This window comes from Lutra lutra, chromosome 3, assembly GCF_902655055.1.
Source record: "Lutra lutra chromosome 3, mLutLut1.2, whole genome shotgun sequence".
NCBI lineage: Eukaryota > Metazoa > Chordata > Mammalia > Carnivora > Mustelidae > Lutra > Lutra lutra.
In genome coordinates this window covers 97205965-97232785 of record NC_062280.1, presented here as the reverse complement: position 1 = coordinate 97232785, position 26821 = coordinate 97205965, and the positions used below count along the sequence as shown (strand labels likewise).

The 26821-nt window shown below is 39.3% G+C and overlaps 1 protein-coding gene across 1 annotated transcript in view; it reads left to right on the top strand.

The window, feature by feature from the left end:
• Positions 1-26821, top strand: part of ACMSD (aminocarboxymuconate semialdehyde decarboxylase) — an 85446-nt gene that overhangs the window by 3812 nt on the left and 54813 nt on the right. Inside the window, exons 2-3 of the mRNA XM_047722519.1 lie at positions 3824-3868; positions 15904-16000. Coding sequence (XP_047578475.1) covers positions 3824-3868; positions 15904-16000 — 142 coding nt within the window. The remainder of the gene's footprint in view (positions 1-3823; positions 3869-15903; positions 16001-26821) is intronic.

Below are 26821 nucleotides of genomic sequence, written 5' to 3'. Positions count from 1 at the left end.
CAAGAAAAAGGAAGGAGGAACACAGGGTGACAAAAGCTCCTTCTTTCAGAGCACTCTTTAATGTCTGGAGCTAGGGTATGCCTTCTTCTACCACCTAAGGATAAAATAGGTTGCCACCACTATGCTACATTTAATGCCACCCTGGCTGCCACCACCACCACCACCAAGCTTACTAACATTACCGCTACCACCTCACAACCTCTACCATTGCCACCACCACTGCCATCCCTACAAATACCACAACCATCACTACCACCCCACTACCTCCACCATTACCAATGCCACTGTCATCATCATCATCATAATCATTGTTAGCATTGATGAGGCCCTTTCTATAAGCCAGGTCTGGCATCAGTAGCTCTCTATGAATTTTAGCTCAATTAAATTCCTACAAAATGCTATGTTACAGCTAAATATGAAGCACAAAATGTACCTTCACTTTACACATAAGGAAAGAGTGACTTTGAGATGCTAAGTTACTCCAACAAAATTCAGAATCTTGTAAGTGGTTGGTCATATGTGACAAGATCCCTTTGTTCTGCCTCCCCCTGCCTCTCTGCCCTTCCTCCAAGAGACTACATCTTTAACCTGATAACTTATGGGTTAAAGTTCCTTAGCAAATTAAGAATAAGTAAGAAAGACAGAGAGGAAAGAAAGAATAGAGAAGGAAACAAGGAAACAAAACTTTTTCTTCTACAGTAAAGTAAAATTTCAGTGACAATTTTCCAATTCAAGAGAAAGTTTATTGACTTTAAAATGTAGCTGGTAGAGGCCATATGCCACCTCCTCCACCAATGTAAATCTCTCATCAGCTTTATCCAGGAGAAGATGGAGGTGGAGAGCACAAGGGTATTAAATGCATGAAAGGAGAAGAGTGGGGTGGTGGGATACAAAAGAGAGGCTTGGTACAAAGAAGAGAATCCAGGCCCCTGATGGACAGTTTCCTTTGCATGCCCAGGCTACTACTCCAGGTCCTAGGATGTCATTTAGGAAGAGGGCAGGTTGATTTTTCAGAGCTAATATGATTATTTGGAAGTAGAACTCAAGAACAGACCTTATGTCAAGGTAGAACAAGGCTGGTACAGAATTTACAAAATCTTAAATCTCTCTTGGGGTGGCCCCAGTCACAGACACAGAGACATACAAACAGCCCTGTGCTGCAGGCCCAGACCTCCCCTCTCAGTCTGGAGGTGAGAGGGTAGCTAGGAAAAGAAACCTGCCAAGGACTGACTCCCTCAAGACAACTTCCCTATAATATGACATGAAAACAAATCACTGTTAGCTTATTTCATCCAACTATAATAAGCAAGAAGTTGAGCTGATATTCAGCTTCTCTACCCAATACTACTGACAATTGCTGTTGATAAGCTCTTCACATCACTGTTTCTGCCCCCCCCCCAATCTTCCCTTCTTCCATCACACAGTGGGAGTCACTGTTCTGAAGCCAGGAAATGCTGAACATTGGAAGTTCTGACCCCAGACTATCTTTTTAATCTCCCTCCATAGATATTACCCAACTCAAGTTGGTGGCCAGTACCCTCCTACAGGTTCCCAGAGAGCTTGTGTGTTACTCTGCCACAGCACGTCTCACACACCATTACTCTTCAATACTTGCCAGCCCACCCCACATGTTCAAGACTGGAAGTGTCCTTCATTTTCTCTGCCCTAGTAAGGCTGGTCAGGGGTGGGATTCTCTGAGAGCTTGAAGAATGAATGAACAAAATGAGGTTTGAAAACCTCTAGTTATGTGAGTCATATATACCTATGTTCTCAGGCAGACTTTGAAAACTTTTTATTCATGATCTCAAGAAGAAATATATTTTATATTGTGACTCAGTTCATTCATATATATAATGGAAAAGTCTAATGAAACTAATAACACATGGGAAACATTCTAATATATTATTCTATTCTATTCTGTTCTGTTCTATTCTCTTCCACTCTGCTTCATTCCATTCCATTTCATTCCTATTTTAACATGGGTTTTCCAAGAAGCAGACCCTGAAACAAAGATTCAAATGCAAGTAGTTTACTTTGGAGGTGATCTCAGAAATACCAGGAGAGAAGAGAAATGAGACAGGGAAATCAAGTCAGCCAATGAAAGTGTAGAATGTGTGCCTCATCTCAGACTCATCATGCCCAAGTGGTGGAGAAACCAAGGTATTCAGTGTATATAAATACAGGCATCCTCAGTCACTGGTTGAGGGATTTGGAGACAGGGGGCCAGGAATGGGGACATTAATTTCCTGAGATTTCTGACCTTCTAGAAGGACTGCATCAAATCTGGCTTCAGTAGGAATAGGGAAGTCCTTGTCAAAGAAACGCAGGGGCTGGCAGGTGTAGGAGGGCTGGTGTGTACAGGAGTGTTAAGAAGAGGGAAGATAGGTAGAAAGCTGGCAGCATTCATTACATAAATTATTTTGGCTTTTAGGATGTCTGGATCACCATCCACTAAACTGATTTCATGATCTACTAATGGGCAACTCATGGTTTGAAGAGCAGTGTTAGCATTCAAAGATGGTATTTCCTAAAAAGTAAACTTTACAGTCCACATACTTCTGGTGGTCTGTGAAATGATTTTAGATGGTTCAAGAACAACTATTTTTTAATGTCATCCTCATTTAAAAATTGCAAACTAGTGTCTGATATCTGGTGCAGAACACATAAACAACTCTCAAAACTCAGTAATAAGAAGACAAATAACCCAGTTAAGAAAAAAAATACTAGACAAAAATGTTCACAGATATTTCACCAAAGAAAATATGGCAAATGAGTATTTGAAAAGCTGTTCTAGTTATTAGAGAAATACAAATAAGACCACAATGGTATAACACTACACACCTACTGAAGTGGCTTTATTAAGAAAACTGACAATACCACATGCAGGTGAGGGCGTGGAGCAACTGGAATTCTCATACTTTGTTGCTGGGCATGCAGACTGCTACAGCCAATTTAGCCATAGTTTCTAAGGGGCAGTTTCTCATGAAGCAATTCCGCTCCTGGATATTTACCTAAGAAAAGTTAAAACATATTTCCACACAAAGAACTGTCTTCAAATGTTTATAGCAACTTATTCATAATAGCAGATAAGTAGAAAAACAAAATGTCTACCAAGTGTCCCTAGAATGGGATACTACTCATCATTAAAAAAGGACTGAACTACTGGCACATTCAACAACATGGATGGATCTCAACTATCTTATTAAATGAAAACAAATCCGCTCATAAAGGATGTATAATGTATGGTTTAACTTAAACAACATTTTGGAAAAGCCAAACTTACAAATTGAGAAATCAAACCAGTGGCTGTAAGAGGCTAAGGACAAGAATGAGTCGTGTTGACTATAAGGGAGAATGATATTATATTTCAGGGTGATGAAAGACTCTTTTTTCTTTTTTTTAAATTTTTAAAATTTATTTTCAGCGTAAAAGTATTCATTGTTTTTGCACCACACCCAGTGCTCCGAAAGACTCTATTTTCATTTTGATTGCAATGTGGGATTGCATAGAACATACACTTACAAAGATCTAATTTTACCATATGTAAATTATACCTCAACAAACCCAACTTAAAAAAAATTGCAACCTAGGTAAAATGAGCACTTCTATGACATAGAATTTTCCTCTGGAATAAATATATTTGAGGGAAAAAAGTAAATTGATTTAACTATCAACAAAGTATGTGATACATGGGTGTGAAGGGAGAAAAAGGGAAAGTGATGCCTGGTAGGATGGAACTCAGGATCTTTTGCCCCAGAGATGCTCCTTTATTGCAGTCCTTCCTGTTTTGTTCTTCCAGTCTAACTGTGCTTCTCCCCCACAGAGATTTGGCTATGGAGGCTGGGTGCAGCTCCAACACCACAGCAAGGTGAGTTTTTCCCAAATTGTGAATGTGCTTTAGACAGGGACATCCTGAGCCTGAGATGTTCTTGCAGGTGGGCCTCCAGGGAGCTCAACTCATGTCCTCTTATTGACTTTGTAATAAGCATGGAAGCAGTACTGAGTTTCTCAAAATTACTAGGAAAAATGAGGGTGACTTCAAAGAGCTGTATTTAAGAAGATAAAATTGCAATTTGAGAAGTCATTAAGAAATCTTTTTTTTTCTACCCTAGAACCAATTTTAGCATTTATTGTTCTGCCTCAAGAAAGTGACCTGGGCTCTTTCCACAGGTTATTACAGTATATTAATGCCAACCAAATAAATGGCACAGTTTAGGTTTGTGCACAAGCTGGAGAAATTAAACACTGGAGACAAAGCAGAGAAAAGCCACTTTTATTAAAGGTTGAGTCTGGTAAGAGAAAAAGCAAGAGGAGGAAAGCCTGGGGCAAAGCATTCTGTAAGTAATGAGGCCTGTGCATGAGCTGAAGTCTAGGGCTACACAGAGGCATCTCATGCTCTGTCAGAGGCATCTTATGCTCTCATGGAGTTCAGGTCACATTCCTGAGCTTCCAGCTAAATGTAGACAGACCATGGAAGCACACCCTAGAGGACTCATGGTCTGGGAAAGCACAGTTACCATGCGTAGGGGTAACCTAGAAGAAATGCAAATTTGGGGGTCTCACCCCAGTCCTGCCATCTCAGGAATTCTGAGGGTCAGGCCAGCAATCTGTGTTTTGGCAAGCCTCTGGTGATTCTGACACTCACTCAAATCTGAGAACCTTGGGGTCATACATTCACTTACTCACTTACTGATTTATATTGACACTTATTTTGTGTCAGGCCCACAAATCCCAACACCAGGAATAGCCTGTTGACCCAGAAAGAAATACTCGATGCCCTCATGGTGCTCAAATTCCAGGGATAGACAAAAAAAATATCATCACAACAGAGAATGGAATGAAAAACAATGCTGTAGTAGCAAGTGACTAGGGAAGATTCGCTGGGCTGGCTGCTCAGGGGGCCAGCTAAGACTCAGAGGATGGTAAGGAAATCCTGGACAAGTGTCCCTGGATGAGGAACAGCAGTTGCAAAGCCCACCAAGTGAGAAAGAGCTGTGTTTGAGGAACAGAAAGGAAAGGATTGTGACTGAGATGTAGTAAAAGGGGGAGATGGTAGGAAATAAGCCTGGTGAGGTATGCAAGGGCCAGATCAGGGAGAGACTGTGGGGACACTTGAAATATCCCTAGCTATGGAGTCCGGATTTTATTCTCAGTGAAACACAAATTCTCTGGAGGGTCTTAATGGCTTAAAAAGACCACCTTGACTACTGTGTGGAATAAGAACAGAGACAGGTAGAGTTTAGGAAGCCAAGGAAAAAGGTTGGAGAGATGGGCAGAAGCCTCATCAGACAGGGTCATAGAGGATAGATTTAGGCCTTTGTACTTGATCCTGAAGGCAATGGAGAATAAATACTTTTGAACATCAGCATCTCTGGGGCAGTTCACTCTCACCTCCACTAAAGAGGGCCCACTAAGTGCTGCTATAGACACGGTGCTGCACTTTTCCCATTAAAAGTGCTAGTTCCTAGGGGAGCTGGTGATGTCAGTTGGCCTTAAATCTCCCCAAGAGTACATTCTGAGTAGAGCTGATTACAAGGCTATTAAGAAATCCACAGGAATGGACAGACAGGTCTCATTTGTAACCTTGATACTGTATTTGAATGGCTTTCATTTCATTTTGTTTTCATGTCAAGAGATTGCATAAACACTAAATCTCCAAAAGAAAATAGGAATGAAAATATTTCATATCTACTACCTACATATTTCCAGCAAAACTGTACAGAATTTAATAGAACAAAACAGTGACAATCTATTTCTCTCTTTCTCAAAAACAAAACAAATAAACATGCAAAAGAACTGAATATGTATTTTTCATAATTACAGTGGTCAGAGATTATAGCCACTGGAAAAACAACAGGCAAATATATATGAATATGGAAATAGGCTAAGCAATGAGAAAATCCAGTATTTGGGTCTGAAATTTCTTTTTGTTCTCCTACATTCCTTTGAATAAATATCTTGTGGCCCCCAAGACTGATTTGCCTCAGAGATTTCTGTCCTCAGAAAAATCTTTCCAAAACATTTCTCTGGTCTGCCATTTGTTTCTCTTTTTAACCTTTGGCTTTTCAATGCCCTTGGAATGAACCAAGGAGTATTTGTTTGCCATAGGAAAGCTTTGTTCAGAACTAAAAAACACCATTTATCCTTGGTTGAGTGGTGATAAAAGTATAGGTAGCAAGTCAGGTTGTATAGCCTTTCGGGAGCTGCTTAGGGTGGTGAAAGAATACCTAGGAGCATTTCAGAGGTAGACATAGTGTTCTTTTCAAATCCATGGGTCAGATGAATCTAGAAACATGCTACTGAATGGTTTCCAGGCCTTTGGGAATACAAATACAGACATGCACACATGTGCACATAAACACGTGCCTGTGCATGCATATACACAAACACATCATTTCCATCCAATTAGCATTTTTCACACACTAGTCGGTGTAATCTCATCAGGTTGCTGCTCTCAAAATGATTTCCCCCATATAGAAAAACCTACCCAGATTTTCACCTGTGTCCCAAGCACAGGACCTTCCATCCCCACGGAGTTGGTGTGCATCATCTTCCCAGTGTGGATGTGTTCTCCATCCTGGAAACTACTAAAACCCCCATGCTATTGGGATTTTTATGGAGGTTTTCTCATGTAGGCATATTCAATTATTAACTCTATTTCCAGCCCTTCTTCCTTCCCTGGAGAAGTGGTGGGGGACTGAAAATGCCAAGCTTCTAATCATGGCTTGGTCTTTCTGATCACCAGCCCCCATCCAGGAGCCATCCAGGGGTCTACTCAGAGTCACATCAATAGAACAAAAGAGGGGTGCCTGGGTGGCTCAATGGGTTAAAACCTCTGCCTTTGATTCAGGTCATGATCCCAGGGTCCTGGGATCGAGCCCCACATCGGGCTCTCTGCTTGGCGGAGAGCCTGCTTCCTCCTCTCTTTCTGCCCGCCTCTCTGCCTGCTTGTGATCTCTGTGTGTCAAATAAATAAATAAATAAATAAAATCTTAAAAAAATAGAATAAAAGATGCTACTAGTGCTCTTACCCACTTAGGAACTCACAAGGGTTTTAGCAATCCTATGTCAGAGGACTAAAGACCAAATATTAAAGTAAGAGATGCTCCTAGTAACCCTCAACAAAGTAGGTGGAGATGGAACATAGTTCAACATCATAATAGCCACATATGAAAGACCAACAGCTAATATAATCCTCAATGGAGAAAAACTGAGAGCTTGTCCTCTATGGTCAGGAACAAGACAGGGATATCCACTCTCACCATTACTCTCTAACATAGTACTAGAAGTCTTAGCCACAGCAATCAGACAACAAAAAGAAATAAAAGGCTTCAAAATAGGCAAGGAAGAAGTCAAACTTTCACTATTTGCAGATGCTATGATACTCTAGAAAACCCAAAGTCTCCACCAGAAAAGTTGCTAGAACTAATACATGAATTCAGCAAAGTCCCAGGATATAAAATCATTGTGCAGAAATCTGTTGCATTTCTACATACCAATAATGAAGCAGCAGAAAAAGAAATCAAGGAATAGATCCCATTTACAATTGTACCAATAACAATAAGATACCTAGGAAAAAACCTAGCCAAAGTAGTAAAAGATCCATATGCTGAAAACTATAGAACACTTATGAAAGAAATTGAAGAGGATATAAAGAAATGGGGAAAAAATTCCATGCTCATGGATAGGAATAACAAACACTGTTAAAACGTCCATACCACCTAAAACAATCTACACATTTAATGCAATCCTTATCAAAATACCACCAGCATTTTTCACAGAGCTAGGACAAACCAACCTCAAACTTGTATGGAACCACAAAAGACCCTGAATAGTCAAAGCAATCCTGAAAAAGAAAAGCAAAGAGGCATCACAATTTCAGACTTCAAGCTATAGTACAAAGGTGTAGTCATCAAAACAGTATGATACTGGCACAAAAACAGACACATAGGTCAATAGAACAGAATAGAAAACCCAGAAATTGACCCACAATTGTATGGACAACGAATTTTTGACAAAGTATGAAAGAATAGGCAATGGAAGAAAAAACAGTTTCTTCAACAAATGGTGTTGGAAAAACTGGATTGCCACATGTAGAAAAGTGAAACTGGGCCTTTTTTTTACACTATACACAAAAATAAATTCAAAATGGATGAAAGACTTAAATGTGAGACAGGAATCCATCAAAATCCTAGAAGAGAACACAGGCAGCAACCTCTTTGACCTTAGCTATAGCAACTTCTTACTAGCCACATTGCCAAAGGCAAGGGAAACAAAAGCAAAAATGAACTCTTGGAGCTTCATCAAGATAAAAGGCTTTTGCACAGTGAAGGAAAACAACCAACAAAACTAAAAGGCAGCCTACAGAATGGGAAGAGATATTTGCAAATGACATATCTGATAAAGGGTTAGTACCCAAAAGTCAGAAAGATCTTATCAAACTCAACACCCCAAAAACTTCCCAAATAATCCAGTTAAGAAATTGGCAGAAGACATCAACAGACATTTTTCCAAAGACATCAAGATAACTAACAGACACATGAAAAGATGTTCAACATCACTCATTAACAGGGAAATGCAGATCAAAACCACCAGTGAGATACCACCTCACACCTGTCAAAATGGCTAAAATTAACAACACAGGAAACAACAGATGTTGGAGAGGATACGGAGAAAGGGGACTCCTTTTGCAAATAGAACTATCCTACAATCCAGCAATTGCACTACTAGGTATTTACCCAAAGGATACAAAAATACAGATTTGAAGGGGTATATGCACCACAGTGTTTATAGCAGCATTACCAACAATAGCCAAACTATGGAGAGAGCCCAGATGTCCAACGACTGATAAATGGATAAAAAAGATGTGGTATATATTCACAATGGAATATGACTCAGCCATCAAAAATAATGAAATCTTGCCATTTGCAATGATGTGGATGGAGCTAGAGTATATTATGCTAAGCAAAATAAGCCAGTCAGAGAAAGACCAATAACCTATGGTTTCACTCATATGTGAAATTTAGGAAACAAAACAGATGAATATGTTGGAAGAGGAAAAAAAGAGGGAAGAAGGGGGAGGCAAACCATAAGAGACTCTTAACAACAGAGAACAAACTCAAGGTTGATGGAGGATGGACTAAATGAGTGATAGGTATTACGGAGGGCACTTGTTATGTTGAGCACTGAGTGTTGTATGTAAGTGATGAATCACTAAATTCTACTCCTGAAACCAATATTACACTATATGTTAACAAACTAGAATTTAAATAAAAATTTGGAAAAGAAAAAGAGAGATACTCCTAGTGTTCTTATTACTTAGGAAATTACAAGGGTTTTAGGAGAAATGTGCCAGGAACCAGGGGCAGAGACCAATATATATATTTTCTATTATTTCACACTCCATCACTAGGGGACCAGGGAGACACCCAAACGGGTAAAGAACACACAGATAGCAATAATTTTGTGTTAACAGAGCAAAAGAGACAAAAAATACTAAGGGATTTGGGTAAAGAACACACAGATAGCAATAATTTTGTGTTAACAGAGCAAAAGAGACAAAAAATACTAAGTGATTTCAGGAGAGGTGGAAAGCCCAATGCACGGGGCTATTTTCATGAAAGAATCTCACAACTTTAGAAGTAGTGATTATCTAGTCAATGTTTGAAAATATGGGCTGCAACAAAACAGTGAGTCATATCAATGCAGTGGGTTAGAGCAGCTTAAAAAATTAAATAGATTACAAAAGAGAATAGCAGAATGCATTTGTGGTAAGAGTAAACATTGTTTCATGAAACTTTTGTCTCAGTTTGTGTCTGTATAAATAGATACACAGGGCTGTAATGTATCACAATGTAAAATACCTTTCTTAATGTGGTATCATGGCCAATAGTGATTAAAGTCCTCATCCAATGCCCTCATTTCATGTTTTTATTTTTAAGGTTAATTTTTCATTACATAAGTAATATTTGAATAAACTTTCCTTTTTAAATTTAGGCTTTTGGAGATAAAGCTATAGTTAATTCCCATGGATCAGCACTCCTTATCCTCAAAAGTAATTCCTATCAGGGTGCCTGGCTGGCTTAGTTGGTAAAGCATTCAACTCTTGATCTCAGTTAGAGTTTGAGGACCCACATCGGGTATAGAGATTACTTAAAAATAAAATCTTTTTTATAAAGTAATTTCTTTTTTTTATTGTGTTATGTTAGTCACTATAAAATACATCATTAGTTTCTGATACAGTGTTCCAAGATTCATTGTTTATTTACAACACCCAGTGCTCCATTCTATTAACAGTTTGGTGGGTATCTTTCCAGACCTTTTCCCATTATTTTATTTACATATACAGAGAGACACACATAAACATATAGTATTACGTAACATAATGACAAACAAATGACACTAAAGACAAAGGGCTGATATCCAAGATCTATAAAAAACTTCTCAAACTCAATATTCAAAAAACAGATGAACAAGTCAAAGAATGGGCAGAAGACATGAACAGACACTCCTACAATGAAAACATACAAATGACTAGCAGACATATGAAAAAGTGTTCATCATCATTAGCATCATGGAAATTCAAATCAAAACCACATTGAGATACCACCTTACACCAGTTAGAACAGCAAAGATTAACAAGGCAGGAAACATCAAACGTTGGAGAGGATGTGGAGAAAGGGGAACCTCTTACTGTGTTGGTGGTGGAATGCAAGTTGGTACAGCTACTTTGGAAAACAGTGTGGAGAATTCTCAAAAGTTAAAAATAGAGCTACCCTACGACCCTGCAATTGCACTACTGGGTATTTACCCCAAAGATACAGATGTAGAGAAAAGAAGGGCCATAAGTACCCCAATGTTCATAGCAGCAACATCCACAATACCCAAACTGTGGAAAGAGCCAAGATGCCCTTCAGAAGATGAATGGAAGATGTGGTCCATATATACAATGGAATATTACTCAGCCATCAGAAAGGATGAATACCCAAATTTTGCATCAACATGGATGGGAGTGGATTATGCTGAGTGAAATAAGTCAAGCAGAGAAAGTCAATTATCATATGGTTTCACTTACTTATGGAACATAAGGAATAACATGGAGGACATTAGGAGAAGGAAAGGAAAAGTGAAGGGGGGTTGGTCAGAAGGGGAGATGAACCATGAGAGACTGTGGACTCCCAAGAAACAAAGTCGGGGGTTTTAGAGGGGAGGTGGGTGGGGAGATGGGTGAGCCTGGTGGTGGGTATGAAGGTGGGCACGTATTGCATGGAGCACTGGGTGTTATACATAAACAATGAATCATGGAACATTACATCAAAAACTAAGGATGTATTGTATGGTTACTAACATAAAAAAATAAAAATTTAGGAAAAGTCAACAAAACAAGGAGGCAACCCACAGAATGGGAGAAGATATTTGCAAATGATACTAAAGACAAAGGGCTGATATCTAAGATCTATAAAGAACTCAAACTCGACACACACAAAACAGATAATCACGTCCAAAAATGGGCAGAAGACATGAACAGATACTTCTCCAAAGAAGACATACAAGCGGCTTACAGACACATGAAAAAATGTTCATCATCACTAGCCATCAGGAAAATTCAAATCAAAACCACATTGAGATACCATCTTATACCAGTTAGAATGGCCAAAATCAACAAGACAGTAAACAACAAGTGTTGGAGAGGATGTGGAGAAAGAGGAACCCTCTTACACTGTTGGTGGGAATGAAAGTTGGCCCAGCCACTTTGGAAAATAATATGGAGATTCCTTAAGAAATTAAAAATAGAGCTACCCTTTGACCCTGTAATTGCACTACTGGGTATTTACCCCCAAAGATACAGATATAGTGAAGAGAAGGGCCATGGTACCCCCAATCTTCATAGCAGCAATGGCCACAATCGCCAAACTGTGGAAAAAACCAAGATGCCCTTCAGTGGACAAATGGATAAAGAAGATATTGTCCATATATACAACGGAATATTATGCCTCCATCAGAAAGGATGAATACCCAACTTTTGTATCAACATGGACAGGACTGGAGGAGATTAAGCTGAGTGAAATATGTGAAGCAGAGAGAGTCAATTATCATCTGGTTTCACTTACATGTGGAGAATAAGAAATAACATGGAGGACATTAGAAGAAGGAAAAGAAAAGTGAATTGGGGGAAATTGGAGGGGGAGACGAACCACGAGAGACTGTGAACTCTGAGGGTTTTGGAGGGGAGAAGAGGGGGTTGGGTGAGCGTGGTGTTGGGTATTAAGGAGGGCACATATTGCATGGAGCACTGGGTGTGGTGCATAAACAATGAATCTTGGAACACTGGAAAAATTAAAATACATAAATAGACAAATAAAAAAATTTAAAACAAAACAAAACAAAAATAAATAAATAAAAATCTTTCAAAAGGGGGAAAAAAAGAGTCACATGCTCTTCCGACTGAGCCAGCCAGGCACCCCGCTTGGGGGACACTACTTAAAAAACAACAACTTGGTTTTCTTTTGAGAGTTTAGAAAAACAGGATTTGTTTGTGGGCTGAATAAATTAGAGCAGCTTACACCAATTACTTGATTATTAGTTTAGTTTAAGATCTTGGTTGATATCGAGGTCAATTTAAAAACAGAACCTAGGAAACCCCTCTGTCCCTCCGCCAGCAACAGGTGCTGCCTTTTGAGGCACATTAACAGCCCTGCAGGGATACTGAGTTCCCAAATGTAAAGTGAGATGGATCAGGAATTGATTCTCCCAAAATTCTGGCTTAGGAAACAATGCAGATTGGGAGCCTATTATAGGGCACAGCTGCTCTGTGGTACTTTTCACTCAGAAAAGGTTCTACTGACAGTTGCTGCCATTCATTAGCTTTACCATGGATCCAGCATGAAGGATGTAGAGAGAGTTTAGTGAGTCCAATTCTCCTTCCATGTAGTGAGGGCCATCCTCTCAAAACATCAGACTCTGTAGGAAGTGAAAGCAATTAACCTTTGCCTACTAAATAGACACCAATTACCAATATCAGCTTGGTGATATGGAAAATGGATCTATAACCTTGGACAAGTCACTGCGTTTTATGGACTTACTATTAAATGCAAGACTTGAACTAAATGATCCATTTCTGCTATAATGCGTCCTGCTTTATCTAAAACCAAAACTTACTCATGCATCTCCCAGAGAAACCCATGTTCCTCCCTTGCCATTAATAACATATGGTAAAATCTGGCCTGAAATGTTGAAGCATGTTCTCTGACCTGGTTCTTTACAAATACTCTATTATTGAATCTTCTGTTTCACCCAGTTCTTAGTGGCAAACAACAGAACCCACTCTATCTTGCTTAAGAAGAAAGGCAGCTCACAATCCTCCTGGGAAGACAAGCGATCAAACCATGAGGTTGTGCTAACATGGACAATGCTGAATCATACTTGCGGGGGGCTGCTCCACCAAAAAGGCAAGTGCCTGGCCACAGACAAGAAACTTATGCTGATGCTGATGAGACTGGAAACCAGAGTATTGACATTTCTGCTCCAGCCACATCTGGCACCTCAGACAACACCCATACCAAAAGGTAGTTTCTGCAATTTGTCAGTACCCTCGCTACAAGGGAGGCTGGGAAAGTGAACTCTGGATTCACCATCATAAAATTTCTTCACACACAGAAGTGTTCCAGAGATGCTGGGTGGCCACAGCATGACAAATATAATTGTCCACATTTTGCAGATAGAAGAAGTGAGGCTCCAACTGAGAAATCCCCTAACCAATCCTCTTCTACTGGTAGAAAGTAACTTCATGAGATTTTAAACCCAGGTCTGTTGGAATGCATGTTCTTTCTGCACTCTGCTATCCTGGGTACTTTATAGTGATTAAGCTTTTCTACTTAGGAGCAAAAGAAAAATAAAGCCTCTAATTTGCCAAATAAAAGTTTGTTTCTTCACTTTTTCTTTTATTGTCATTCTCTCCCCTCCCTTCTTCACTAAATAGAAAGACACATGTTCCCATATTCTATTTGTGCAATCAGTATCATTCAGGAATCTTTGTTGTGAACAACAGAAACCAATAATGGCCAGTTTAAGCAAAAAAGGAACTGGTTGCAAGTGTCTCAAGCCCCTCCAGAATTGCAAATGCCTAGGGAACCACTCATAAGATGTTCAGGTGATTGAAGCCACAGCCAAGGCCATACCATAGGACTCCCTAGCCTGGCTAGGGAGCTGCTGCCTCCCAGATGGACACTGAACACTGCTACCAGCACTACTGCCGTTGGATACAGCACAGGGCCACTACTGAAATCACTGGCAGAATTCACCAATCCTGCCTTTTTTGCATTTAGATTAAAAACTAAGTATTGCTGGTCAAACTTGGGGCAAGGAGAGCAAGCACTGGGGCTCTGAGGCTTTATGAGAGGGTATCTGGAACCTGCCTCCACCAAGACTCTCACAGGAGATTGCCCAATCTGGGAAGGTGGTTCAGATGCTGCCAGGTCAACAAAGGATGGGAACTGAGGCAAATAAATCATGATGTCCTAATGTCAAGAGACTCAGGTCTGCCTAGGTATGGACAGCTATCTCAAGTATACAAGTCGTTGTTCACTGATTTTTCCCCAGCCATGAGAAATGAAAATTTAGATGTGGGGTCTTACGTATGCATGCCAGATATGAATGGGCTGCCACACTTGAAGGTGAAAAGTGGTCAAATTTCTCCATGCGTGGGATGGAGAAGGTCTTGTCCAAGGAATAAAAGGATGAAGAAAAAAGCTGTGGCAGGGCCTGTGTACCACTCACGATCAAGCCTAGAGGAAGAGGAGGAAGGTGAAAGACTCCACCAAGCAGAGCTCAAGGCCTTTGATCACCACATGATCATTCAGCCATCACATAGGGCGCAAGGGCAATCCTGAGGCCCTGAAGCACCACCAGGGGTGATGTGCCATCAAAGCAGGGGAATATCAGAAGATAGCCTATTCCCTAGTTAGCCATACATCATTAAAAACTAATACTTAGAATAACTAGCACTTAACTTGTGTCAGAAACTCCACTAAGTGTAATAAATGGATTCCCATTTCATGCTTACAAGATCCGTTCAAGTTAAGTCACATTATTATTCCTATTTTAAAGATGAGCAAATTGAGGCTCAGAGATGTTGTTTAACTTGCTCAAGTTTACACAGTAAGTGGTGGAATGGGGATTTGAACTTGATCACTATGATTTCAGGGACCTTGATCAAACCTTTCCCTTTTCTTTAGGGATTACAAATTGAAAGTCCACTTTAGAGGACTCTTTGCACTGAGTATTAAATGTAACATACACAGGCAGGCATGATGTCTGGTGGAAGCTAACAACTTAGCACCGAATTTCATACCTGCTACTAGACTGATTCACTTCATTGTCTGCCTTGTCCTGCAGGTGTTGACATCAGTGAGCCCTGCTCTGTTAGACAACTCATTTCTGTCACTATCCATCTGTTGCTTCTCTGTAAAACAAGAGGGTTGGACTAGACAGTCTATCTCAAAGGCCCTTTCCAAGTCTAATGTTATGGGTCTGGAGTTTTCCAGGCACTGGACATCCTCTCAGGTCCTGTAGCCAGCAGTTGAGATCAGCAAGATGACCAGCCATCCTCAGTATGCAGCCCCAAAAGGCCATAACCATGACCTTGTTCTGTGTCTAGTCACTGACATAAAGAGAGCACACCTCTTCAATTCCAGGCCAACATTAAGGCATGAGGATGAAAAGCTGAGTCCCATTAAATGAATAGACTTCTACTTCTCTAAGGATTAAGTAAACCACTCCCCCCCCCCCAAATTTTGGAACATGTAGAGAACCATGTTCCAAAACACATGTTCCAAAGCATACAAGGAAGAATAAATCTAAGTAAGCCTAGGTCAACCTTTTGCTAATGTGAGTTTTCTGCCCTAGGGAGAAGCAAAGATGCTGAAAGATGGGAAGGTCTTCAGAGTGATCCAAGAGAACTGCTGGGATCCAGAAGTCCGTATTAGAGAAATGGACCAAACAGGTAGTTGGGCGAGAAATGCTACCAATGTTTGCATCTGATATAAAAGCAACATCTGCCTCTAAAAGTCTGTTCACCACTTAATGTGATTAATGTGATGGCAGCTTCTGATTGACTTTTCTCTACAGGACAGGCTATTCAGCTTTGCTTCTAATACAATCCTTTTAGAAAGTGTGGGTTTAAACTTTTATAATCAGGTATACCCTGTTTTAAAGTAGAATGTTACATCATCAAAAAGATAAAAGTAGTATTTTATTATTTCAAACTTGTTAAGCTCAAATGTAGAGTACTTACTGTGAAGTCAACTAAAACCATAAAAATGAGAATTCATAATTAAGGATGCCAACTACTTGCTTATCAGATTCAGGATCCATATTCTTTCTATAATTTGTCTCAATGCACAGTACACAGAACGTCCCCATTGATGTATAAGGGGTGGAAACGGGAGTAGTTAAAAAGAGAGTTAATTACATAATAATCTCAGAATACTCTATGATGTAACCAACAATAATAATAAAAAACAATGAAGCTAACCCAAAAATTTGAAAGAGGAAAATTGGGAAATTCTTGTTTCAAAGCTGAATCACTAACAATTTCTAAGAACTGCTTGATTTTCCTTAGTTTACTTCTAAAAAGCAAACAAGTCTCTCCAATTTAAAAGAATTTTTAAGACTATCTAAAATATGGTATGATGGCCACGTTGTACTTTCACTTATTACTACCTGGTTGACCATGTGACTTGAGGAGTATATCCTCCAAGAAGATGCACTGAGCCTTCTAGACACATGTGAACCCTGACCAAGGGCCATGACAGGGAACTCACTACTATAATACTGTCAGGCCTAAATTTCAACATGGGTAGTCTAGAGTCAAAAAAGAAAACAAACAATGCATACACACAAATGAAAGAGCAGCTTGGAATTATCACCTTCTTAATCAAAGACAAATTTATAAGAACTTCAAACATATACAGAGATAGCAGAATCTGCACAAAATGAGTTAACTCGCCAGTCCCAAATAAGGAGGTAGTCTTTGGCATGTTAGAACTTGGTCTAGGATACTTCCTTATAGTTTTTTTTTAAAACAATTATAAGTATATTTAAATAGCATTCAAATTGAATTTTACAGAAAGTCTAAAGCACCTCTGTGGACCATTCCACAGAACACAGAGTATACGCCCCTGTTCCAGAAGTATATGGGAGTGGGAGAGGAGTGAGAGAGAAAAAACTTCCCAGGCTTAGAGCAAAGAGCAAGGTTTGATCTACATGTAAAGTTCAGAGTGAAGATGGTGGAGGCATAGGGGACCCTAATTTCATCTAGTCCCTGGAATTCAGCTAGATAGTTATGGAGACTATGAAGTACGTCTATGGACAGCATGGAATTTGAAAAGGATTATATCATAGTTTATCTCTTAATTACATTTGCTGTGTTTCCTCTCAAGGAAACATATGAACTTAGGAAGCAGTTTTTTCACCTCAACTAAAGAAAATAATGATTTATTTTCCTTAAAATCTCAGAGGGAGAGTGAAAAAAACAGGGAGACAAGAGTGATCAATTGCTTTTCTGTAAGGACTCACTGAAGAGTGGGGTACACAAACTGTCAGCTCTGGGACTAGATATTGGGGTGTTGCCATTTTCATCCTCCCCCCCACAAAGCGATCAGTGCTAAAAGCCTTCAGGGAGCAAAACAGCACTACTTAGTGCAATCTGGAACTGCTTACATTGAGCCTGGTCCCCTGGCAAGGGGGTGCAATTCTGTCCCGGCAAAGACACCTTGAGAATCAGCACAACAGGCCCCTCCCCCAGAAGACCAGCACAAACACCTGGCTAATACCAAATTTACCAATCACAGAGAACTGCAAAACTTTAGCTCTTGGGGAAAACAGTATACAGCATTTGTGGTTTTTTCTCATTATTCTTTAGTCTTTCCATTTTATATTTTTTCTTTTCAGCTAGTTTATTTTATCAATTCTTTTTTTAAGCCTTTTTTTATTTTTATTTTTACATTTACATTATATATATATATATATATATTTCATTTTTTGTTTCCTTGTATTCAATTTTATTTTTACATATAGTTTTTCTTCCTTTCCTATTTTAGGACCTAGTTTCTTCTAAAAAATGGACCAAAATACACCCAGGATCTAACTTACTGTTGCGTTCTCTTCTACAGCTTGTTTGACTGTTCTCTCTCTCTCTCTCTTTTTATTTTTTTTTTGTTTTTTTTTTTGTTTGTTTGTTTTCTGTTATCTTCTAAATTGTTTAGTGCATATTTTTCTGGTATTGTTGCTATTTTTGTATTTTCTCTCTTTCATCTATTCTTTTCTGGACATAAGGATGAGATTGAAAAACTCACCCCCCAAAAGAAAAACAGGAGGCAGTACTCACTGCCAGAGATTTAATCAATATGGATATAAGTAAGATGTCAGAACTAGAATTCAAAACAATGGGGGCACCTGGGTGGCTCAGTGGGTTAAAGCCTCTGCCTTCAACTTGGGTCGTGATCCCGGGGTCCTGGGATAGAGCCCTGCATCAGGCTCTCTGGGCAGCAGGGAGCCTGCTTCCCCTTCTCTCTCTCTCTGCCTGCCTCTCTACCTACTTGTGATCTCTGTCTGTCAAATAAATAAATAAAATCTTTAAAAAAAAAAAGAATTCAAAACAATGATTATAAAGGGCACTAGCTGTGATTGAAAAAAGCATAGAAGACACTAAAGAATCTTTTACTGGAGAAATAAAAGAACTATAATCAGGCTGAAATCTAAATGATTATTACTAAGATGCAATAAAAAAATGGAGACTCTAACTGCTAGGATAAATGAGGCTGAAGAGTCAGTGATATAGAAGATAAAATGACAGAAAATAAAAATGGTGAGAAAGAGAGATAAACAAATGATATTATTTTTTTTTATTTTTTTTAAAAGATTTTATTTATTTATTTGTCAGAGAGAGAGAGAGAGCGAGCACAGGCAGACAGAATGGCAGGCAGAGGCAGAGGGAGAAGCAGGTTCCCTGACGAGCAAGGAGCCCGATGTGGGACTCGATCCCAGGATGCTGGGATCTTGACCTGAGCCGAAGGCAGCTGCTTAACAACTGAGCCACCCAGGCGTCCCAACAAATGATATTAAAATAATTGGAGTCCCAGAGAAAGAGGAAAGAGAGGAGTCAGAAGTTTATTTAAACCAATAATAGTTGAGAACTTCCATAATCTGGGGAAGGAAACAGGCATTCAAGTCCAGAAGGCACAGAGAACCCACTCAAAATCAATAAAATTGGTCAACACCTCAAAATATAATAGTGAAGCTTGCAAATCTCAGAGATAAAGAGAAAATCCTGAAAGCAGCTGGGGACAAGAGGTCCTTAACCTACAAGGGTAGAAAGATAGGTTTGGAAGCAGACCTGTCCATAGATACTTGGCAGGCCAGAAAGGACTGGCATGATATATTCACAGCGCTAAATGAGAAAAATATGCATCCAAGAATACTTTATCCAGCAAGGCTCTCATTCAGAATAGAAGGAGTGATAAAGAGCTTCCTGGACTAACAGAAACTGAAAGAATCTGTCATCACTAAACCAGCCCTGCAAGAAATACTAAAGGGGATCCTTTGAGTGAAGAGACAGCCCAAAGGTACCAAAGACCAGAAAGGAATAGACAATATACAGAAACAAGGACTTTACAGGTAATACAATGGTACTAAATTCATATCTTTCAATAATTACTCTTAATGTAAATGCTCCAATCAAAAGACACAGGATATCAGAATGGATTAAAAAACAAGACCCATTGATATGTTGTCTATAAGAGATTCATTTTAGACCCAAAGACACCTCCAGATTGAAAGTGAGGGAGTGCAGAACAACTTGCCATGCTAATGGGCATCAAAAGAAAGCTGGAGTAGCTTGCATCAGACAAACTAGATTTTAAAACCAAAGACTGTAATAAGAGACGGCAAAGGACACTATATCAGAATAAAAGGATCTATCCAACAAGAAGATCTAACAATTGTAAATACTCATTCCCCTAACTTGGGAGCAGCCAATTATATAAACCAACTAATAACCTAAATAAAGAAACACATTGATAATACATTAATAGTAAGAAACATCAACACACTATTCACAGCAATGGGCAGATCATCTAAGCAGAAGATCAACAAGTAAACAAGGACTTTAAATGACACACTGGACCAGATGGACTTCAGAGAGATATTCAGAGCATTTCATCCTAAAGCAGAATACACATTCTTCTTGAGTGCACATGGAACATTCTCCAGAATACTTCACATACTGGGCCATGAATCAGGTGTCATCCAGTACCAAAAGACTAGGATTATTCCCTGCATATTATCAGACCACAGTGCTTTAAAACTTGAACCCAATCAAGAGAAAATTTGGAAGGAATACAAATACATGGAGATTAAAGAGCATTCTACTAAAGAATGAATGGGTCAACCAGGAAATTTAAAAAGAATTTTAAAAGTTCATGGAAACAAATGAAAATGAAAACACAACCATTCAGGACCTTTGGGATGCAGCAAAGGTGGTCCTAAGAGGGAAGTATATAGCAATACAGGCCTTTATCAAGACACAAAAAACATCTCACATACACAACCTAACCTTACACCATAAGAAGCTGGAGAAAGAAGAGCAAATAAAGCCTAATCCCAGGGGGAGAAGAGAATTAATCAAGATTAGAGAAGAAATCAATGAACTAGTAATCAAAAGAACAGTAGAACAGATCAACAAAACTAGGAGCTAGTTCTTTGAAAGAATTAACAAGATCAATAAACCCCTAGATAGACTCACAAGAAGAAAAGAGAAAGGACCTAAATTAATAAAATCATAAATGAAAGAGGTGATCACAACCAACACTGAAGAAACACAATTATAAGAGCATATTATGAGCAACTATATGCCAACAAATTAGGCAATCTGGAAGAAATGAATGCATTCCTAGAAACATACAAACTATCAAAATAAAAACAGAAAGAAATAGAAAACCTGAACAGAGACATAACTAGCAAAGAAATTGAAGCAGTAATAAAAAATCTTCCAACAAACAAACTTCAGGGTTGGGTGGCCTCCCAGTGGAATTCTACCAAACATTTTAAAAAACATTAATACCTATTCTTCTGAAGCTGTTTCAAAAAATAGAAATGGAAGGAAAACTTCCAAATTCATTCTTTGAGGCCAGCTTTACCTTGATCCCAAGACCAGACAAAGATCCTGCCAAAAAGGAGAATCACAGACCAATATCCCTGAAGAATATGAATGCAAAAATTCTCACCAAGATAATAGTTAATAGTATCCAACAGCACATTAAAAGGATTATTCACCACAACCAAGTGGGATTTATTCCTGGGCTGCAAAGTTGGTTCAACATCCACAAATCAATCAATGTGGTATAGCACTGTAATTTTTTTAAAAAAGGACAAAAACCATATGATCCTCTCAATAGATGCAGGAAAAGCATTTCACAAAACACAGCATCCTTTCTTGATAAAAACTCTCTTCAGTGTAGGGATAGAGAAAACATACCTCAATATCATAAAAGCCATATATGAAAAAGCCACAGAGAATATCATCTTCAATGGGGAAAAACTGAGAGTCCTAGGGTTAGGAACATGACAGGGATGTCTATTCTCACCACTGTTATTCAATATAGTACTAGAAGACCTAGTGTCAACAATCAGAGAACAAAAAGAAATAAAATGCACCCAAACTGGCAAAGAAGTCAAGCTTTCACTCTTCATAGATGACGATACTCTTATGTTGAAAATCCAAATGAGTCCACGAAAAAAATTGCTAGAACTCATACAGAAATTTAGTAAAGGGGTGGGATATAAAATCAATGCACAGAAGTCAGCTACATTTCTATACAGTAACAATGAGACAGAAGAAACAGAAATTAAAGAATCAATCCCAATCAGTATTACAGCCAAACCATAAGATATCTAGGAATAAACCTAACCAAAGAGGCAAAGGATCTGTACTCAGAAAACTATAGAACACTTATGAAAGAAATTAAGGAAGACATAAAGAAGTGGAAAAAACAATCCATGCTCATGGATTAGAAGAACAAATATTGTTCAAATGTCATGATACCCAAAGCAATCTACACACTTAATGCAATCCCTATCAAAATACCATCAATATTTTTCACAGGGCTGGAACAAACAATCCTCAAACTTGTATGGAACAAGAAAAGACCACAAATAGACAAAGGAATGTTGAAAAAGAAAACTAAAACTGATGGCATCACAATTCTGGACATCAACCTCTATCACAAAGCTGCAATCACCAAGATGGTATGGTACTGGCAGAAAAACAGATACAAATAAATGGAACAGAATAGGAACCCAGAAAGGGTCCCTCAACTCTATGGTTAACTAATATTCAACAAAGCAGGAAAGAATATCCAGTGGAAAAAAGACAGTCTCTTCAACAAATGGTGTTAGGAAAACTGGATAGCATCTTGCAGAAGAATGAAACTGGACCATTTTCTTTACACCATATGCAAAAATAAACTCAAAATGGATGAAAGACCTAAATATGAAATAGGAATCCATCAAAATCCTAGAGGAGAGCACAGGCAGTAAACTCTGAGATCTTTGCCACAGCAACTTCTTCCTAGACACAACTTCAAAGGCAAGGGAAACAAAAGCAAAAATGAACTATTGAGATTTCATCAAGATAAAAAGCTTTTGCACAGAAAAGAAACAGTTGACAAAACTAAAAGACAAACTACAGAATAGGAGAAGATATTTTCAAATGTCTTATCAAACTCAACTTATCAAACTCAACACCCCCAAAAAACAAAAAATCAGTCAAAATATGGGCAGAAGTCAGGGTGGCTGGGTGGCTCAGTTGGTTAAGTGTCTGCTTTTGGCTCAGGTCATTATCGCCGGGGTGCTGGGATTGAGCCCTACATCAGGCTCCCTGCTCACCAGGGCCTCTATTTTTCCCTCTCCTTATGCCCCTCCCCACACTTGTGCATGCTCTCTCCCTCTCTCTCAAATAGATAAATAAAATCTTTTTTAAAAATTAAGAAATGGGAAGAAGACATGAACAGACATTTCTCCAAAGAAGACATACAAATGGCTAACAGACACATGAAAAAATGCTAAATATCACTCAGCATCAGGGAAATATAAATGAAAACCACAATGAGGTATCAACCTACACCAGTCAAAATGGCTAAAGTTAACAAATCAGGAAATAACAGATGTTGGTGAGGATGTGCTAAAAGGGGAACCCTCTTACTCTGTTCATGGGAATGCAATCTGGTGCAGTCACTCTGGAAAACAGTATGGAGGTTCCTCAAAAAGTTAAAAATAGAGCTACCCTATGACCCAGCAATTGCACTACTAGATATTTATCCAAAGGACACAAACATAATGATTTGAAGGGGCATCTGCACCTCAATGTTTATAGCAGCAATGTCCACAGCAGCCAAAATATGGAAAGAACCCAGATGTCTATCCACTGATGAATCAATAAAAAAGATGTGGTATGTATATATATACAATGGAATATTACTCAGCAATCAAAAAAATGAAATTTTACCATTTGCAGCAACATAAATGGAACTAGAGGATATTATCCCAACTGAAATAAGTCAATCAGAGAAAAACATGATCTTATGATTTCATTCACACATGGAACTTAAGTAACAAAACAGAGGACCATAGGAGAAGGGTGGGAAAAATAAAATAAGATGAAATCAGAGAGGGAGACAAACTATAAGAGACTCTGATCTCTAGGAAACTGAGGGTTGCTGGAGGAGAGGTGGGTGGGAGATGGGGTAACTGGGTGATGGGCATTAAGGAGGGCACTTGATATAATGAGCACTGGGTGTTATATGCAACTGATGAATCACTAAACTCTACCTCTGAAACTAATAATACACCATATGTTAATTAATTGAATTTGAGTGAAATAAAATTAAAATTTAAAAAAGAAAAAATAAATAAATGTAAAGTTTGAGCAAGGACTCATTGTTTCAAGGAGAAAACTATAGAAATGAGATTCAGATGGCTGTTGTGAGAATCACAGCTTATGACTGCAGTTTAGATGAAGTGTGTCTCCTTTGGGTTTCGTTTTGTGTTTCATTCCATGGCTATCCTTGAGAGAATTGTCATGACTAACCCTGGCTGAACACTTACTTCACACCAGGCACTGTTCTCAGTAACTACCATGTATTAACTCACTTAATCCCCATAACAACCCTAGGAGATAGTATCTACTACTATGCCCATTTTATAGAAAAAGAAAGTGAGGGACAGAGATTAAGCAAATTGCCCAAGATCACACAGCTTGCAGGGGGCAGAAACAGGATTCAAACCCAGGCAGTCTGACACCCCAGGGGCTTAACAACAATATCCTACCACCTCTGTGGAGGTAAGAAAATAAAATGATGAAATGCCCAGCATAGAAGATTTCAGCAATCCATGCCATCTTCATGGGGAGGAAAATGTAACCAGCAGACCACAAGATCCAACATGGAGCTAAGAAAGACCAAAATAGTAAGATAACAACAAGATGATACATCTGTGTTCCCAAGTACTCAACTAAGTTGAGTTCCTCTTGAAGCTGGTTCTGGGATCAACCCAGGAAGGTCAGGATTAGAGAAGGATCTAAGCCTGGTAAGGGCTGGAGTGGGAGCTCAGTCCTCTCTGCATGAAGGACGCTAAGAGGCCCCAGCAGAGTCTGAGGGATGTGAGCAAATACCTGCTCACACCTCATCCTCTCTCGGCATCTCTGAAGGCAGGTATTATTGTACCTACTTACAACAGGAACTGTGGAAAGGGCCTGCAATAGGACCCATTGTACCTACTAAGGGAGGCAAGGAGGTTAAGTGATTTGTTCAGGATCACACAGCTAGTAAATGGCAGATCTAGGATTGTACCTAGGGCTGTTTCTCTCATTCTACCACAAAATCTCTCCCCAAACCTCTCTCAGGATAAGGATCACCTGGGATGCTTGTTAAAATTCTTTTTCAGGCCCACTCCACTGAATCAGAATGTCCAAAGGAGGACCTAAACATTCGTTGTTGTTTTTTTTTAAGATTTTTTTTTTTTGACAGACAGATCACAAGTAGGCAGAGAGGCAGGCAGAGAGAGAGAGGAGGAGGAGGCAGGCTCCCTGCTGAACAGAGAGCCCGATGCGGGACTCGATCCCAGGACCCTGAGATCATGACCTGAGCCAAAGGCAGAGGCTTTAACCACTGAGCCACCCAGGCGCCCCTAAACATTCATTTTTATAACAATCCCCCTCTCCATTTTAATCAAGAGGTAAGTCTGGGGAGTTATGCCATAAGGTTAAAACCCCCATTTTAAAAAAGAGAAGTTCCAAATGGATTAGGCTTCTTTTTTCCCTTTCAGTTCTCAGAGAACAAAGAATATGTATCCAAACAAAGTGATACATAAATAGTGCAATTTTAATCTGAACTATGTGACATGTAATGAAAATGGCCTGTGAGGTAGAGGGAAGGAAAAAATGTTGGACAGGAGCCTCACCCCACCACTTTCAAACCAGTGACCTTACATCTAATCTATAAAATGCAGAAATGAAATAGTGTAATATAGGCAAATGTATTTAGGTAAAATGTAAAGATTTTATAATTGAAAGGAGCTCATCTGTTTTATCCTAATCAATGAACATAAACATTACAGCAACAATGTTTTAACAATGCTCTCTAATTAAACACTGCAGTCTCTAGTCCTCACTAAATAATGATTAATTCTTTCATTTACTGAGTCTGTTCAACATGCCAGTCATGGCTCTGGACACTAGAGATATGGCATGGACAGTCAGGCTTAAGTAGTGTCTACCTTCATAGTGGAATCCACAGAGTAAACAACTAAACACAGTAATGACAGATTACATAGAAAAGGGAAGAAACAGAACAATGGTGTAGTGAGTGGCTGGAGTTGGGGAAGGCCTCTCTGAGGAGGTGACATCCCAATCGACCTAAGGGTGAAAAGGAACCCATCCTGTGATGAGCCAAAGAACATTCCACTCAGTGGAACAGCAGTGCAAAGTTCTGGGGTAGGAAAGCACTCCAAAGAACAGGCAGAGGGCCAACAAAGCACAAGGTGAGCCCTGGGAGAGACTGCGTGGGGCCTTACAGACCACGTTCAAGTCTAGATTTTATTCCAAGTGTGATGAAAAGTCCTTGGAAGTTTGAAGCAAGGAAGTGACTTAATCTGATTTTTAAGCCTTACTCTGACTTTTGAGGAGAGAACAAACTTTAAGAGGACAAGAATGATAGTAGGAGACCAGTTGAGGCTTCTGCAGTGGTCCATGTATGCTGGTGGCTTGGACCAGGTAGTAACAGGGGTGGGATAGGTGGGCAATGAAAGGAATCAGAGTAACTAACCGGACTTGCCAGTGGGTTGGATGTAGCTACAAGAGAAAAAAGAGCCAGCTCAGTCTGGCAGCACCTCTCCTGATACCCCAGCTCCTGGAGCTTGAAGACAAAAGATTTTAGGCATCCTGGTTGCTGGATTCTGGCACCTACCAAAGAGACTCATTCTGTGCATTCCAGACAGTGGGACTCCACCCAGGCTCACTAAGGAGATGAATTAAAAAGGAACGTGGTTGAGAAGCACTCTCTGTCACACATGACCTAAGATGAAAAGCTCTGAAAGAATTGATGGAAAAATGTCTTGCTTAAATAAAACTTCACAGGGGGAGGAGGGTAGAAATATCCCTTTACAAATGGGGCCTCTTAGTTTTTTCTTGAATGAGCTCATTTTAAAAAATTTTTAAAATTTATTTTCAGCGTAACAGTATTCATTGTTTTTGCACCACACCCCGTACTCC